At 41.1% G+C, this 16,556-nt stretch overlaps 1 protein-coding gene across 1 annotated transcript in view; it reads right to left on the bottom strand.

Moving 5' to 3' along the window:
- The window catches only part of LOC147669893 (arylsulfatase H-like), a 528,148-nt gene that overhangs the window by 118,088 nt on the left and 393,504 nt on the right, over positions 1 to 16,556 (bottom strand). The window contains exon 9 of the mRNA XM_086948172.1: positions 14,967 to 15,088. Within this exon, the coding sequence (XP_086804298.1) occupies positions 14,967 to 15,088 (122 nt within the window). The remainder of the gene's footprint in view (positions 1 to 14,966; positions 15,089 to 16,556) is intronic.

Consider the following 16,556-nt stretch of genomic DNA (forward strand, 5'->3'; position numbering starts at 1 on the left):
TTAATTGTTTTTATGCACTTTTATGGTATTTTTTAAATGCCGAATAAAGAAATATTTGATTTAATTTGATTTGAATTCAATGGGTTTTCAACATATCAATACAGTTGATTACTTTGTCAATTACTTTGGTAGTTCTAGGACTGGATTCTAGATTCAGTTCTGGGGTCTAAGCTGAAACCAATTTAGTAAAAATGTTTTAGTTATTACAGTGATTTTTCAGAAATATAAAGCTGTTTTAAAAGTTCACACTTAAAAACTTTTCAATGAAAATCTGGCAATGTTATCTATTGGGAGAAAATTCAGGTTGCAGGTAAAGTACGATCTGTTACTTTTGTAATCAAGTACTGGGTTTCTAGGCCTAGCACTGGGGTCTCAACTTAAAACAGGTAGGTAATTGCGTTTCAGTATTTCGTATGATTTTTAAAGAATATTTCAAGTTTAGAAAAGTAGACAGAAGAAATTTCATAGAAAAACAGACAATGGATTCCTATGGAGAAAATACAAATTGCTAGTAAACCCGTCAAGGATTACTTTTACGGTTCAGTACTGGGCTACAAGGTACAGTACCGGCTTCTCGCCTGATCACAGGTGAGACTTCGGAATTCAGGTGATTTTATATGAATATTGTTAGTTTCCAAAACGTCACACTTTGAAATTTTTTCGAGTGAAGCCAGTCAATGTTATGGCAGGTAAGTGAGTTACCGGTTTCCAGCTGAGTTCTCGACTGGTGAAGTTATGGTTCTAGGCATAGACTCCGGGGTCTCCTAGGGTCAGGTAGGTACAGTTGGTTCACCCACAGCGGCACAGGGGCGGCCGGGTGCAGAGGGAGTTAGGCCCAATGTTATCCAATGCGGGTCAGGGGGCCTCCAGTTTATGGCTGCTGGTTAGCAGGCCACGTGGCTGTGGGAGCTGGGCTCCTGGTCACTTGCTCAGGGCAAAGGGGGAAGTAGTATAGGGCAAAGGTGGCACAGTCAGCGACACTCGGGTGGCTGGGTGCAGGGTGCTTTTGAGCTGTCGGGTGCTCAATGTTATCCAAAGGGAAAGGTCAAAAAGGAACAAAGGCTGCAGGCTCAGGGATGGAGACTCTCCAGGGGCGACCAGCACTTCGAGAGGTAAGTTGGGATCTTGTAGCGCAGGTAGGTACCCCAAAGGAAGGCACAGGGACATGTAGGGCGCCGGGTGCAGGGGTGTCTTTGGGTGTCGGAAAAGCTTACCCTCAGCTGGTCGTTGTTGGGGGGACCCTGGTTCTGAGTCTGCAGGTGTCGTCTGGTTCATCGAGGAGGGTCTTTGGGCACTAAGCTTCGGGTCCCAGTTGCCGGGGGGATGTCCTCGTGGTCTTGGTTCACTCTGACACGGGCCAGGCTCGGCGGGTGCAGTGTGGACTGGTTCGGAGCTTCCTGGCTGGCACCAGGGGGTTTGTTGCAGCAGAGCCTGTGCTGATGGGATTCCCAATCTTGAGGAGGGTCAAGGCAGGCAGGTCCTCTGGGTGTCCCAAGGTTGCCGTCCGCAGGAGTCGCCGGGGATAGGCAGGAGCAGGTTCCAGGGTCGACAGGCCGGTAGGGCTGGGCCCAAGTCAGTTGTTGTCCTCCTGTTGTTAGCTGCTGCACGGTGGGTCCTCTTCCTCTTGATCTTCTTTCTTCTATTCTTATCGGGATCTGAGGAAGGAGGGTTCAGGGAGCCCCTAAATACTGAATTTAGGGGCGTTACAGGTAGGGCAAGGGCAGGGACCAATAGGTCCCTGTCCTTGGGTGGGTACACGCCCTAGCCTGCTCCTCTCCTGTGGGAGGGGGGCAGGAGCCTAGCTGTGATTGGGCAGGGCTCCCCATCTTCAAGATGTTCAGAGCCCGGGGCGTGCTTCACCTCGTCTCCCCCACCTGAGGGGTGGGGTTGGCACAGGCTGGCACACCCCCCTTCCTGACGTAGTTTGTCCCGCCAGTCTTCCCCACAGAGTGGGGTTCAGAACTGGTGGGGGCCAGTTGCTGGGTACAGCAAATGGTCTGGAGAAGCTCACAGAGGCAGCATGCCTTTTAAGCTTCCCCCTGCCCATCCTGGGGGAGGAGACCTAGCACATCGCCCAGGATGTGCATTGTTGCAGGTCCAGGAGAGCGAGGGCTCTCCACTCAGGGTCCAGCAACATGTCTGCTGTGTGGCAGCCTCTGCAGCCACTCAGCCCAGATGTGGATTGTAGGTTAGGTTTTCTGGTGCATTTTACATTAAATCCCACACTGGCATCAGTGCGGGTTTAATGTGCTGAGAAGTTTGGTACCAAACTTGTCAGTCTTCAGTGTAGCCATTATGGTGCTGTCGAGTTCGTAATGACAACCTCCTGGCACCATATCCTTTTAATGGCATCACTGCACTTACAGTGCCCCGGAATGGCCCTGGGTACTGTAGGGGCACAGGGCTCATGGACCTGTGCCCACACCTCTGGCATAGGGCACCCAGCTAGAGGGGTGACTGAAGTATGCCAGGGCAGTGGGTACTCTGGGCATGGCACACAGGGATGTGTGCCATGTCGACTCCTTGTTTAGTTCTGTACCTAGACACTCAGCCTGCAAAGGCGGTGTGTGGGTGTCAGTACAGGGCCTCTGAGGGTGGCACAATCTGTGCTGCAGTCCTCAGGGGTCTTCTCTGGTCACCATGCCCTGGGTACCATTTACTAGGGGCTGATAGGTGGCCAGAGATGCCAATTGGGTTTTAGTTTCGACACAGTTTTAGGGAAGGAACACAGTCCCTGGGTACCTGGTTGGCAGGAACCCAGGGCACACACAGTCAAAGCACATCAGCAGTTCAGAAAAAAGTGGGGGCATACCAATGCAACAAAGATGGCACTTTTTCACACTTACCGCCTATACTTGAGAACTACCCTGAGTTTGCTGCTTTTTGGCATAATTTATGTGTCACTCTATGCCTGAAAGGGTATTATGTTGACTTTTACTGGGTGCTCCCTTGTGTCTGGACAAAGCTTAACCTCTCTGAAGAGCTCTAACAAGAGCAAAACACGTGTCAGGGGGTACTTTTATTCATTTCAAGTTGGCTTGTATGGTATTTTACCAGTCCTAAGCTGTAAAACTGAGCCTGGAGTGGTAAAATGCTTTGACCGACATTGTAATGAGGCCATAAATGCTTTAACTATTTAGTTAAGGCTATCAGGATATTTTGGAGGCAATACAGCACAAGATCAATTAATCAGCCATGTACAATGTTGTAATCGATGAACCAAATAATTTCAGATGTAAGTCATGTCATCAATGTCATAGAACATATCTCGAGTAATGTAATATGTTAGCTCGTACGCAGTGCATGGCAAGGGCGGAGGTATATTTACTTCAGTTAACCATAACTTATTGAATTTCAGTGGTCTGTTGGAGTTTAAAATGTGATGCTTCAACTGACATTTTCACCTAATTATAACTTCATGTTTTTTAAATGTAAAGTAATATTTTATTACCATTTGTAACTATGCCAACCTCAGCTGAGAACGGCCTTTGGTTGTGAGTGGCATGAAGTTGGCTGCAGGCCCTAGCCTGTGGCCAGGTCCTGCTGCTAATACTTAGTGGGTGGAAAACGTTCAAGGAAGGAGCTGAGGTGGATGAGGTTTGTTAAGGAGAGTTTCATGAAAATTTGTCAAACCGTGCAATGTTATTAGCAAACAAAAAAATACATTTCTTATGATAACTAGGTCCTAATTGTAAATATACAATGGTGACCACCCCTGTGAAATATATATACAATAGATGGGATTTCACAATGCTGTTGTTAGAACCAGCATGCCAGAGGAAAGGAAGGTCAAGTCACGGAAAATAATTAAAACAGAGGTTTAAGGAACAAATGTAACATTGCTTTTTTTTCTTCAGCTCAGTTTTCTAGCCGAACAGAGACTAGCAGAAAGAAGACATTTACTGCAACATTTTTATGTTTTTGCTCTCCTTAGGTAATTATAGAAAATTTAGAAAGGTTACAATATTGTATATTTCTACACATTCTGAGATCCTGCACCTTTTGTTTCTTAAACTGACTTGTATTAAACAGATTCTAATATCTTTTTGCAACAAATATCTAAAAGCTTTTTTGATGAGGTTTATTTTCCACTAAAATTCCTCCCCCTAAAGTAACTATAACTTGTGCCTCCACCATGCACAGTGTTGTCATCAATGAGGTCATTTCAGATGTTGCCGTGAAATTATCAATCTTGTCCTTGTACAAGCCATGACTGATGTAATATTGGAAGTAATTAGCAGTGCATGGGGGGGTGAGTTATAGAAACTTTAGTGCACAAGTTATTGTTACTTGAGATAACTAAAACTAATTTCACTGATTTTATTAGTTTAAAATGATGTGTCTTCCTTTACATTTTCACCTAACTATAGCGTCCCATTATTCTTTATTTTTTCAAATTTTTTTTTTTAATGGAGAGCAATATTTTACCGTACGTATGCCAACCCCTCAAAGTGCACTTCCATTGCAGCCAGGCCCTGTGTCCAGCCACCGGGAGCAGTCAACCCCCATACCAAGCATGGCCCGCTCAGTGTAGAGATTGCCCCAGGGCCACATGAGCACCAAGTCTGGCATGTCTATATGTTTCTTCATTTGAAAATAAACACATCTTCAATGAATTAGCCCCTTTTCACAAGAATGTATCCAAATGATCCCGCTATATAGATGACATTTTCCTTTCATGGCAGGGACCGCGAGAATTCTTGGAAGCATTTATTCAGTGGCTCAATTTGGGTGATGAAAATCTCAAGTTCACTTCATCAAAAGTTAACAACAGCTGTGATTTCATGAACATTAGAATTAAAAATAACAGTAGCACCTTGAAAGTTGAGCTTTACACTAAACCAAGGTATAGGACTAGAATGCTTCACTATGACAGCAATCACCCTATAAGTCAAAAAGACAACATCCCGTTCGGCCAATTTTTAAGGGTCCGCCGGAATTGTATCAACTTGGGAGATTATGAGTTCTATACCAAAAAGGTAATACAAAAATTTACTGATAGGAGTTACCCTAAGAAATTGGTAAAAAGAGAGTATAAGTGAGCCAAATACTATAATAGAGACTCTTTTTTTGAACCCAAAATAAGAAATACGGAAACTAAGAAACAACAAATTAATTTGCTACTAATTTCAGCAATATATGTAATAAAATAAAAAATCTAATTACCAGAAACTGGCAAATTTTAAATGGCAGAAATATAGCTACTTTAAATAAACCGATCTTTTCATACAGAATAAACCGAACCATCAGAAATTGCTTAGTGCACACCTACAGAACAAATACAAAGAGCAGACAACTTACTATAACAGATGGTATGGTACTTAAGGGCAACTTCCCATGTAGTACCTGTAACAACTGCCTAAGTCTTCCTTTCTACTCAATCTGATTAGAACTAGTATATTAATCATAGCAGCTGTTTAATCTATTTTTATATCCGGAGTATTGACATCAACGCAAAAAATGTTTTTAATTGAGTGATAACGATCTCTGTATCCCTAGCCAGATTTCATGTAATATAATGGCTGGGTGATAGTTTTAGATACGATGTATTAGTCATTGTAGACCGTGTGAAGACAACTATAGTCATCAAAATTAAACACGGTATTCTTTCCCTCTAGGCATTATGTTGAATGACTATTATAAAATGGCCGCCATCTTTTGCAGGATATATACTAATACATCATAGTCAGTACTTTTAGTTGCAAAAAGGTTAGAAAAACACTTCTCCATAGGTTTTGGCATAGCCCCCCAATATATAGCTGATATAACTAGTTCAGTAGAACAAGTGGTTTTGATGTGTCTAATATCGTTCATTGAGAAACTAGGTCTGGCCAGTGATAACAATAAATACCATTTTAAGATGGGTGACATCAGTCCGGTAATACCTCCAATATGGCAGCCGAGTAACTCCACAGCATCTCTTACCCAATGCAGTATAGTGGATCGGTTCATTTACAGTCAACCTGCCGGTTTCCTGTTGTAAAAGGAAGCAGCTCCGGGCAGAGTGGTTTGGAACATCGGGAATTTGAGAATAGAGATGTAGGGCCGGTGTAGCTGTGATATGGTGAGTCTTGGCGAATCCAAAATATTAGTATGTAGTTCATTTTTTCGTTAGTTTTATGTTTGGTAAACGGCAATTAGAGGAATGGTCATTGCTGTTTTAAAATAGTTAATCTCAAACCTTGAATTCAAGTTTTCCATCCTTCCTCTTTTTTCTCATAAACGACAAAGTCACACACCTTTGGATGGGTACTACGAAATTCGGGGTAATATTCTATATAGGAATACAGAGAATGTAATGTCTTATGGCCACTTTCAATAGAAACATAAGCAACTCAATGCTATCACTATATCTGTTTGCACTTGCATGACCTCTCTTATACACGAAATCAGAGCATGATCACTCTAACTTTACTATTCGTTTTTCTGTTGTGAACGATGCAGGACTACTGATATATTTCACCGTAGTCGAAGTTTTAATGGATATCAATGCGAGATTTTCAGATGAATGATTCAGAGTTATTTTATTCATTCAGCATATATTTTAACCTTACGATATTCATCTACTACACGCTCATAATGTGAACTCAATGTCAAGATTTTATATTTAGATTAGGCACAGACCACGACATATAGTGTTTCTTCTTTTCGCACAATCTAGTGGCCGATAATATTTGAGTCAGCAGTCTAGCGGTACGAGACTTAGTTGCTGAGCAACCTGTGATCACTATTTAACCCACGTCACTCCCGGGTCACATGTCCGATATCAGGAACACTGTGACCCGGGAGTTTTGTACTTTGTCGCGCACTTCGCGTCCTTCGGTAAGTTTTTATTTCCAGATGAGGAACAACTACCTTTACGGCCACGCCGATAGCAATTCTAAACTTAAAATCTAGACGTAGGACCATCTATCTTTGAGTTCGTGCGTCTCATTTTGATACGCTCTCCTCCTCATTTCTTTTAGTTTTTACCGCGTCTTCTACACGAGAATTGGGGATTCTCCCATATAAAGTAAGAAGACGGACGGACATGACTCACAATATTTGGTGAGCTTTAGACCGTGTGAATATGCATAAAATGATCGTGGTTTATGTCGTGGAATTGATTGCTAATACCCATATATTTCATTACAGACAGTGGGTTCACGTTTCCGTATTTGACATCCCTATCGTCACCACCTTTAAGCTCTTATTAGTCCTGTCCAATTCTACTCAGTCGGCAGGTAAGAGTCTTGTTTATTATATGTCTAAATACGCAGTGAATTATTAAGTGTCTTCAATAGTAAGATTAATGATTTTTTAGTCTTGTTTCGGTGGAGATGATTAGGATTCGAGACAAGACTGGTGCGTACTGGTTCCGTAGTTATGTACCGCTCACGACATCTTGATATTTCGTCAGCTGATGAAATAGATAATTGACACCTTCTATCCACCGTTTTAACTCTAACTATGACGTTTTCAGCAGATTGGACAGTCTGTAATAGTATCTGTTCCAATCCTAATAGACATTTGGAGCACAGATTTTCTTTGTTCCATAGAGTACATTCCCATTGTGAATAAAATGCTTTAAACGAGATCTTTGAAATTGTCCTATCTGATGTGTATTTCCACTTTGTTCTGATAGAAGTTAGGATGTTTTTTATTCATTTCTTCCTTTTCTTTTATTGGAATTTTAGAGACCTTCCTCATAATTTTGCTATCACTCATATTTGTCAAGGGCCCCACTGGGTCGGAAGTATCACCGGCAGAGCAGTGAGCATTGCTTAGTCCATATACCCGAAATACAAGTATATGGATTTGTGATTTGCAATCTAACAAATATCTAATCTACGTCACTCTCGATTCTCTTCACTTTTTTTGCTTCCTTTGTCCTTCTTCCTTTTCCCAACTCCATGATTTTGTACCCTCAGACCTCCTTGCATATACAGTAGCGTCCGAGGTATGTGTCAGACAATTTCACAGGCCTGAGGTGGCACTCATTCTGAATGTACCATTCTCTTTTTTATCACGTGAATGTTCCTATTTAAACACCATGCCTCTCATTTAAACCCACTCATTCGGCGGGTCATTTATTAGATCCGATTTTTACAAATTTTGATTGTATAGTCTGTAAATCCGCCTACCCCATTTTATGGTCCGATCACTTTCTTACACATTTTAAAATGTGGGTTCCTAGTACCAAAGACCTGGTTAGATCAGAAGTATGGTACAGGACATGGCAAAAACTTAGTATAGATGATCTTAACGCACAACTAATCTATTCTAGCCCTGATATTGTTCCTAATGAGCTTAAAATTAGTGACCACAAATCCATTAATACCTGGCTAGCTACTGCTGTGCAGACTATAGCCCTGCTTACTTTGAGTAAACGTACATCTTGTAATTCCCCTGCCCCATGGTTTACCGAAAAATTAAGAGAAGAAAAAAGTGACTGTAAAAAATTAGAGAGGCTATGGAGAAGAGATTATAACCTTGCCAATAAGGAAACTTATAAACTAGTGCTTAATGCCTATCATTTGTCCTGCAAAATAGCTAAGGGAAATCATACTAAAGATTCCATTTTAGCTACACAGAGCAACCCTGGCACCCTTTTTAAAGTTTTAAAAAATTTGGCAGGAGCCGCTCATCAACCTGAACCCCCGACTCTTTCTGTTACACAATGCAATCACATAGCTAACTTTTTTAATGAGAAACTAACTAAGATTTATTCCCATTTTAGCAAAAATGATGAGGACACAGTTTCTGAAGCTACCACATCTCTCCTGAGGGAGAAAGTGGATTGGGCTAATTCCCCAGAGAATGTACTAACTAGTTGGCAATCTATGGACAATGCGACTTTTATAGAAATACTCAACAGCATTAGGTCAGGCTCATCTCAGGATCCAATTCCTGCGTCCATTTTAAAGCAGCTGGATTCTACTATTCTGGGTGTAATTAGATCTTTACTCAACGCTTCGTTAGAGGAAGCTGTGGTACCTGATGACTGGAAGCGTGCGATTGTAGTCCCTTTGCTGAAAAAGGTTGATGGCGACCCAGAGATTTTTTCTAATTTTCGCCCAATATCATTACTACCAATCTTTTGGAAAATCCTGGAAAAGCACGTAAATAAACAACTATCTGATTTTATTAATGATAACAATCTGTTGCTCTACTCACAGTCGGGGTTTTGAAAGGGCCACTCCACAGAGTCGACCCTGTTAGGGGTCACTGAAGCGATCCGAAAGGAAATGGATGGAGGGGGCACGGCAGCACTCATTCTTTTAGATTTGAGTGCCGCTTTTGACACCATCTCCCACAATACCTTGATTCAGACGTTGCAGGACATAGGAGTAAGAGGGAAAGCACTAAGATGGTTGGAACAATTACTTTTACACCGGACCTTTCAGGTCTTTTCTAAAAATAACTCCTCTGACATTCTGAACTCTCTTTATGGGGTACCTCAGGGCTCTATTTCGAGTCCATTATTATTTAATATTTATGTTACCCCCCTTACTAAAATTGCTGAAGAAATGGGTCTTACTATTTATTCCTATGCGGACGATACTCAAGTAGTGTTCTCTCTAGCAACGACAGACAAGACCAATATCTCCCCTCTCCGCTCTGGACTCCTGAGAATGGCCGATTGGCTTCACTCTAAAAAATTAAAACTGAACGGGGAAAAAACAGAGCTACTTATTTTTGGTGACCATAAGGATCTCTGGGGCTCCGCTCATTGGCCGGCTGAAATGGGCCCGATCCCGGTTGCGGTACAATCTGCTCGCAACCTTGGAATAATAATTGACGATAAGTTGTCCATGCGTGCACATACCGCGAAAACGGCCTCAACTTGCTTTGCAATCCTTAAATGGTTAAGGAAAATATTGTGGCAACTCCCGGAACGGGCGCAGAGGACAGTATTACAGGCCTTAATAGGATCTCAATTAGATTATGGTAACATCCTCTATTTAGGATCTAATAAAGATACTATTAACCGTCTTCAAGTTATACAAAACGCTGCAGCTAGGTTGCTCCTTCATCTCCCAGGGCGCACTAGCATGTCAGACCATCTCAAGAAATTGCATTGGCTGAAAATCGCCAATAGAGTGAAATTCAAAGCACTCTGCTACATGTTTAGGATTAATGTGAAGGAGGCACCTATCTATTTGTATAGCTTGGCTCAGAAATACTTGCCCTCTCGCGCTCTTCAGTCCATGTCAGAAGCGAAATTTGTTGTCCCCAGATTTAAGCGCGTACGTTTGGGTGGACACCCTTTCTCCCATTTGGCCTCAGTCCTGTGGAATTCTCTTCCACTCAAACTGCGTCTGGAACCAAACTACCTCCAATTCCGGAGGGGAGTCAAGGCTTGGCTTTTTAATCAGTAGCATCCACAATATTTTAAATCTTTCTAGTTCAGTCAAATAGATCCAAGGCGCCGGGAAACCCTCAGGGTAGCTGTTGCGCTATATAAATGTAATAAATAAATAAATAAATAAATAAATAGGGCAATCCTTAACTTGGCTCTTTACAATCACCTCTGTCACTCTTGCTGTATTTCATCTATCATAGGAGCACATATACCTACTAGTGTGGTATGTAGTAACTGTTATTCCCACTCTCTATTCTTTATTAAACTAACACCACACGGCTGCTATTTTTAGGCATTTAATTTCAGATCAATCATGGTGACCTATGGCACACTGGCTAATCACGATAATTCACCGCCTATCTGTGAGAATCACCATAAAAATGAACTTGTCAATAATTTGGTGACTTTGCTACTGGCTGCACGACCAATGTGTATGTTATGTAGACACTCCATATTGTAAGTGATTTTTTTGTAAGTGATTTTTCTGTTATTCCCAGCCCTGAAGATTCGCGCGAGCGATGAAACACGTGTCGGCTGGCTGCTGTTTTTCTGTCATGGAAATAAAGAACTGAAGATTTCTGTCCACATAAGATTCAGTCGACTCTGTGCCACCTTACCTTTTGTGATTTTTTATTCATCTAATGATATGACTACTGCTTGTATTCTCTATTGTGTGTGCATAGGGTAATTGTTTTATTTAGTTTGGGTCTCACCGGCTCGCTGGTCTGACCACAAAGTGGTTTCAAAGGTTTTCCATTCACCCAGTTGCACCACTAATCTATTGTTGCTAGTTTACATACTCATGCGCTTTTGATCTCTAGCTGTGCGCCCATTTTTTACTGACACCAAAACCTTTTCTTGCATTAGCACCTTTGGATGTGTGATACGCAATATAACTGGTGATTTGCTCCTTATGAATAGTGAAAATTCACCTTTGCATTTCGGTTTAGTAATTGTACTAACCGGATTGTAGATAAAACTCTGATATAAAATGAGATCTTTAATAGCAAATATATTGCTTTATGCTTCTGCTGGATTACCATACACTCATAGAAATTTCTATTTTTAAATAACAGTGATTTCTCAACCTCTATAACCAAGCCATATAGCAATATACAAAAGCAAGGTGGCAGTTTGGCCATACCGATTGGGTTGCCAGGTAAGAAGTTGCTCCAGCAGATAATAATGCATATTTAATGATTTGAGTTTTTGTATTGTAAAAATGTTATCTTTATTTAGGGAGGGCCAATTTTGAGGAATACTCCTGCAACTCCAACGCAGGCAACACTATAATAAATAAGTTGTCTTTGTGACTCCTTTTATCATAGGTGAGTCCTTGTTTTTATGAGAGGAGCATGTGTGAACAGCATGTTCATTGTGTTTGGGCAAATATTTAAAATTTGTGCCTTTGCCTTGTAGATACTCTCTACTTCATACATTTGGTTGACTGTATATTGTGAGAAATTAATCAATGACGTTAAAGTGTGTGTCATGTATCATTTATAGATTACCACATAGATTGGTGTATTCTTAAATTTTACATTTTGTGAAAGTGTGCTAATATTTAGGCAATAACTCAATTTCTCTCTATCTTCCGATAGATTCCCATGACATAGTTCTCTTCCATTGCTATTATTGCTATTTCAAACAAGAGACAACTTCTTTTGGGTCTCACTATAATTTGATTTGGTAAGGTTTTTTCAGTTAGTCCTCTTATTTAGAGGTTACTATTGGGTAAACAAGTAAATAGACAACCATAAGGATCATGTGATATATGCACATAAAAAAATTCTGAAAATGATATTCAATAAATTTGGGTTAGGAAGTATTATGTATAGCTGCTGTTATAGGTTGATTAATTCAGTAGCAGGGGATTGACATAAAAGTGACCTCAAAAGAACAGTTAATGTTGCTTTTCTAGAGAATGTTTTATGTACTCATAGTTTTGATCATTAATGTTTCTTATTGTTATTTAAATAAATTGAAATAATTTCTATCATGAAGAAGGCGAAGAACGATTAAACTTTTTGCCAAAATGCTGCATCGACAAGCTCTCTGTTTTTAATGTGACATTTTTAAAATCTGTGATCATCTATCTGTTTTTAATGTGAAATTTTTAAAAACTGATTTGTTTTTGTTTTTTGAAATAATGAAATGATACCAATGTGCTTAGGAAATCACTGTTTTGAAATATACTGGTGACCATATGAATTTGTACTTTATGAATTTGCACTTAAAGAATTTCAAAACAATTTGTTTATGTTTTCAGAATGAATTTAAATAAATAATTACAATTTGAATATATTATTGATTCTTGAGCAATGATTGTTACACAACTCAGCAACTTGTAAATTAATTTGTTTTTTTCTGTATGTTATAAGATTAGGAAGTTCTGTTTGTGATACAACCAGTACCTATACCACATGAACCAAATTGTAGGTGGGTTTTAATATCTACTCGTATATCCATCTTGTTTATGTTCGAACAAATGTTTCCTTTGTGTTTCGCAGATTGGTCCCTTTTCCAAGCATCAGGGTACCTCCCTTATGTCGTTGAAAATTCCCAGGGCAAATCCTACACCCAACCCACCACTGGCAGCTAACCCAGTCAACCCATCACTGTGTGTGGCCTTTGGCTGCACCCTGTGTGGGGTTGGCTGCAGGGCTTAGCCTGGGGCCAAGCCTTGTACCCCACCTGCCGCTGGTGAGGGTTGGGAGGTTGGGCAGAGGGGCTTGCACCGGGCGCATACAGCTAACACAGATGTTACAATATAAAATATACAATCTACAAGGTGCTATTTTAAGTAAGGTAGACCTACAGACTTTCTCATAGGGTCAGAACACTACATTTAAAAAATGCACCTATTGGTTTTCTGAAGGGGTCAACATATTAAAAAACAAAGCACACCTACTGTCTTTGTCCAATAATTACCAAACATTATAATCAAATGTATATTTCAATATTGCACACACTGCAATGTTCAATAAAAGTGAGAGTTAAATATAGCTCCCCATCTCAGAAGCATAGAGCCCCAGTTAGGAGTGCTTTAAAAAAAATATGGTAAGCTCTCCCGGGGTCATGGATTTAACGACCCAGGAGACATTTTTTCTGGGCTCTGAAAGGGGGCCAATGCACCCCCTCACTTGTAAATTACTATCCTAGGGATGAGGTCACCAGGTCTTCTGGAAGGCCCACAGAGAGAGGGCACTCGCTCCCCTCCCCTTTTTCAAATTACCAGCCAAGGGGAATGTGGCACACCAGGTCTGTTTAAGGCTCAAGAGGCGGGTTGCACGCTCTTTTGCTTTAAAAATAAATCCGGGCTGTGGCATGGGGTCCCCATGTAAAAGGTTAAATGATGACTGCACATCCCACTCTTCTCCATAATATTAGCTAGGGCTCCCTGGTGGATCACATACCCAAGCCCTATTGAAGACTCAATTAGGCTATCCACATGTCCCCCTCCCCATCTTTCATTCATATAGGCCAACCTCGGGCTCTGACCCACCCCAGGCGAGTTGTTTTTTTAGCACAGGATCCCATGTTTTTTTTCTAAGTTTGCTGCGTATCCACTGCAAATTTGTGTCAAATTTAAACAAAATATGTTTTTGGCTTGGGTGGGTCCTTCTGGGACCCAATCACCAGGCCTAATGGGGTATGGTATACTTACCCTTTCCTCATATCTTTTTTGAGGTTTTTTCAAGGCCAGGGACTAAGTACTGATTCCTAAGATGGCTGCTGCCATATTGTTTTTTATAGTCTTGAAGTCTGCCAAACCCCCGGATCCCTCACAGTGTAAACTATACCAAGTTTTTGAGGCTTAATATCTCAAAAACTGCTGAACGAATTTATACCAAATAACAAAAACCAGACTTTCTGGGCCCTTTTTCTCGGCCCAGCTTGATGGCTCACCCCAAAACTTTTCAAGACGGAGCTCAACTGGATTAGTATTTTTTTCAAGTTTTGTGAAGAATCATCAATAGGCACCAAAGTTATTAGCAAACCAAACAATGCATTTTTTTATGGAAACGTGGTTCTAAATATAACTACCCATGTGAATGCACCCTTATTGTTGACAATTTGATGGAATTATAATGTCCATGGTCATTCATTAACCTACCGTAATGGTTACTCAATTGATGATAAATGAAGGCACCCCTTGATTGTTATAGTATTTAAGTACCACTCAAGCATTTGCTCCTCACATACATAGGATAATTTAAGTCTAACTAAGGCCATTCAAATCATTTACTGTCTCACGTTGGTTATTTTTTTAATGTTGTGATGATGATATGTGTTGCATTTCATCCAACAAAATCAATATTTCATGTTATTTAAGATGAATTGGCAATAGCTGATCCATAGAAGAGTCGCAGATTGATTTTGGTGCAGGAATTAGATTTTCTGCAAACAAAACTCATTATTGCTATTAACCTATTTACATCTGATACATTATGCAAGATAGGATGATTGAAGAGTGTATTCAGGCATGATATTTTCACAATTAAATACTATTTATTAAAGTACTTTTCAGTTCTTCGTTTGAAATACTAATACTTTCATGACCACATTCCTTATCTAACTAGTATATAAAAAGAATGAAAAAACATGCTGGATTACTTACTGTCCTTTTGATGCCAACGCACTGCATGCAAATGTATCCCACAGAAGTGAAACAGGAACTCATGCTCTGAATGAGGAACATGACCTTGAAGTAAAGGCATGAGGTTTTTTCCATCAATTATCCTGGTTCAACAGAAGTAGACAATGGTTATGGTGGAGTCATTGTTATAGATACACTTTACAAATGATCACTACTGCAGTTTAAAATAAGCTTTGCTATTTAGAACATGCATTCTTCAAAGTTCACTCCAGGAACCAGGCTTTTCAAAATGTATTAAAGCCTTGTACCCAATTCCATGTATTCAGTCTCCTTAGTGTAATGGAATATCAATATACAAACATTATTAAAATTGTATGTAGGAAAGTAGGATCTGCTTTCATGGTTACCCCCAGTTTTTGCGGGTGTTATTCTGTTTTATGACTAATATGGCGGGGATAGTGCTAATCAGTACCCCTGTCACAGTACTATCTCCCTAAATTTGACTATGGTAATTACTTTGGTACCTTCCCAATTGGCTATTGGTGTACCCTTCCAAGTCCCTAGTATGTGGTACTAAGGTACCCAGGGCGTAGGTACACCAGGGGTCTCCTATGAGCTGCAGCGTGTATTATGCCACACATGAGAGACCACTCAAACTGTAACTACAGGCCTGCAATTGCTGATATACAGATATAAGTTTTCTTTTATCTGAAGTCACTGCCCTTAAAACCGTTAAGTCACCTCTAAGGCAGGCCTTCCAATCCTGAAAGCAGGGTGCTAGGTTATAAGTGTAAGGGTACCCAGCATGAGCAGGACACCCCCCCTACAACAAACCCCGGGGTTGATTCTCCAGGCTTTTAAGTGCAGGCAGCCTTTTTATGCATGTAGTGGACATCAGGCCAATTATGAGCTGTCTAACTATATATTGGCTGCACTGTGTTGACTTGCCAATGCCAAGGCTTGTTGACTCTCTTCACCAGAGATCTTCAGGCTACAAGAAGCTCCAGTCTCCAGCATTTCTTTCTGCCAAGATCTTCGTCCTCACTGCATCCTCTGCACTGTGGGCCTGCAGCTTTAGTGAGCTGGTCAAGGTCCTTCTAGGACTCCTGTGTCTTTGGCCTGTGAGTCCTCTTGAGCGTCTTCTTTAGCTTCAGTGGGATCCCCTGCTTGCTCGGGCCTGCTCTGACTCTCCTGCATTTGTGGAGTCCCCTGGACCTTTCTGGTCCAGACACTGCACCTTCTTCTTTCACCAGGTATGTTGCTGCTGCCAAGGCTTGTTGATGCTGGTGCTGGACACCGACCCCCTGGTTCTCAACTCCCGACATCTCATGAACATCTCGTGGTCTTAAAAAGTATCACCTGGTCCTCAAAGCTGCAGCAACAAGGTCACCATCAACTCTCTTGCATCTTCCGTCATCAGTGGTCATTCAACTTCCATGCCTCCTGGTCACTCCACAGTGGCACAGGCGCTGTACTCTCTGCTTGCAGGTACTTCTTTTCAAGAATCCATCCTTGGATTCCACTGAACTTTTTCACCTTCTCCAGCGGCATCTTCACTGAAGTCCTCCATTGTGGTGTACAGCAGTTTCAGACATCACTTCGCACCAATGC

This window comes from Lissotriton vulgaris, unplaced genomic scaffold (assembly GCF_964263255.1).
Source record: "Lissotriton vulgaris unplaced genomic scaffold, aLisVul1.2 SCAFFOLD_269, whole genome shotgun sequence".
Classification (NCBI taxonomy): Eukaryota; Metazoa; Chordata; class Amphibia; order Caudata; family Salamandridae; genus Lissotriton; species Lissotriton vulgaris.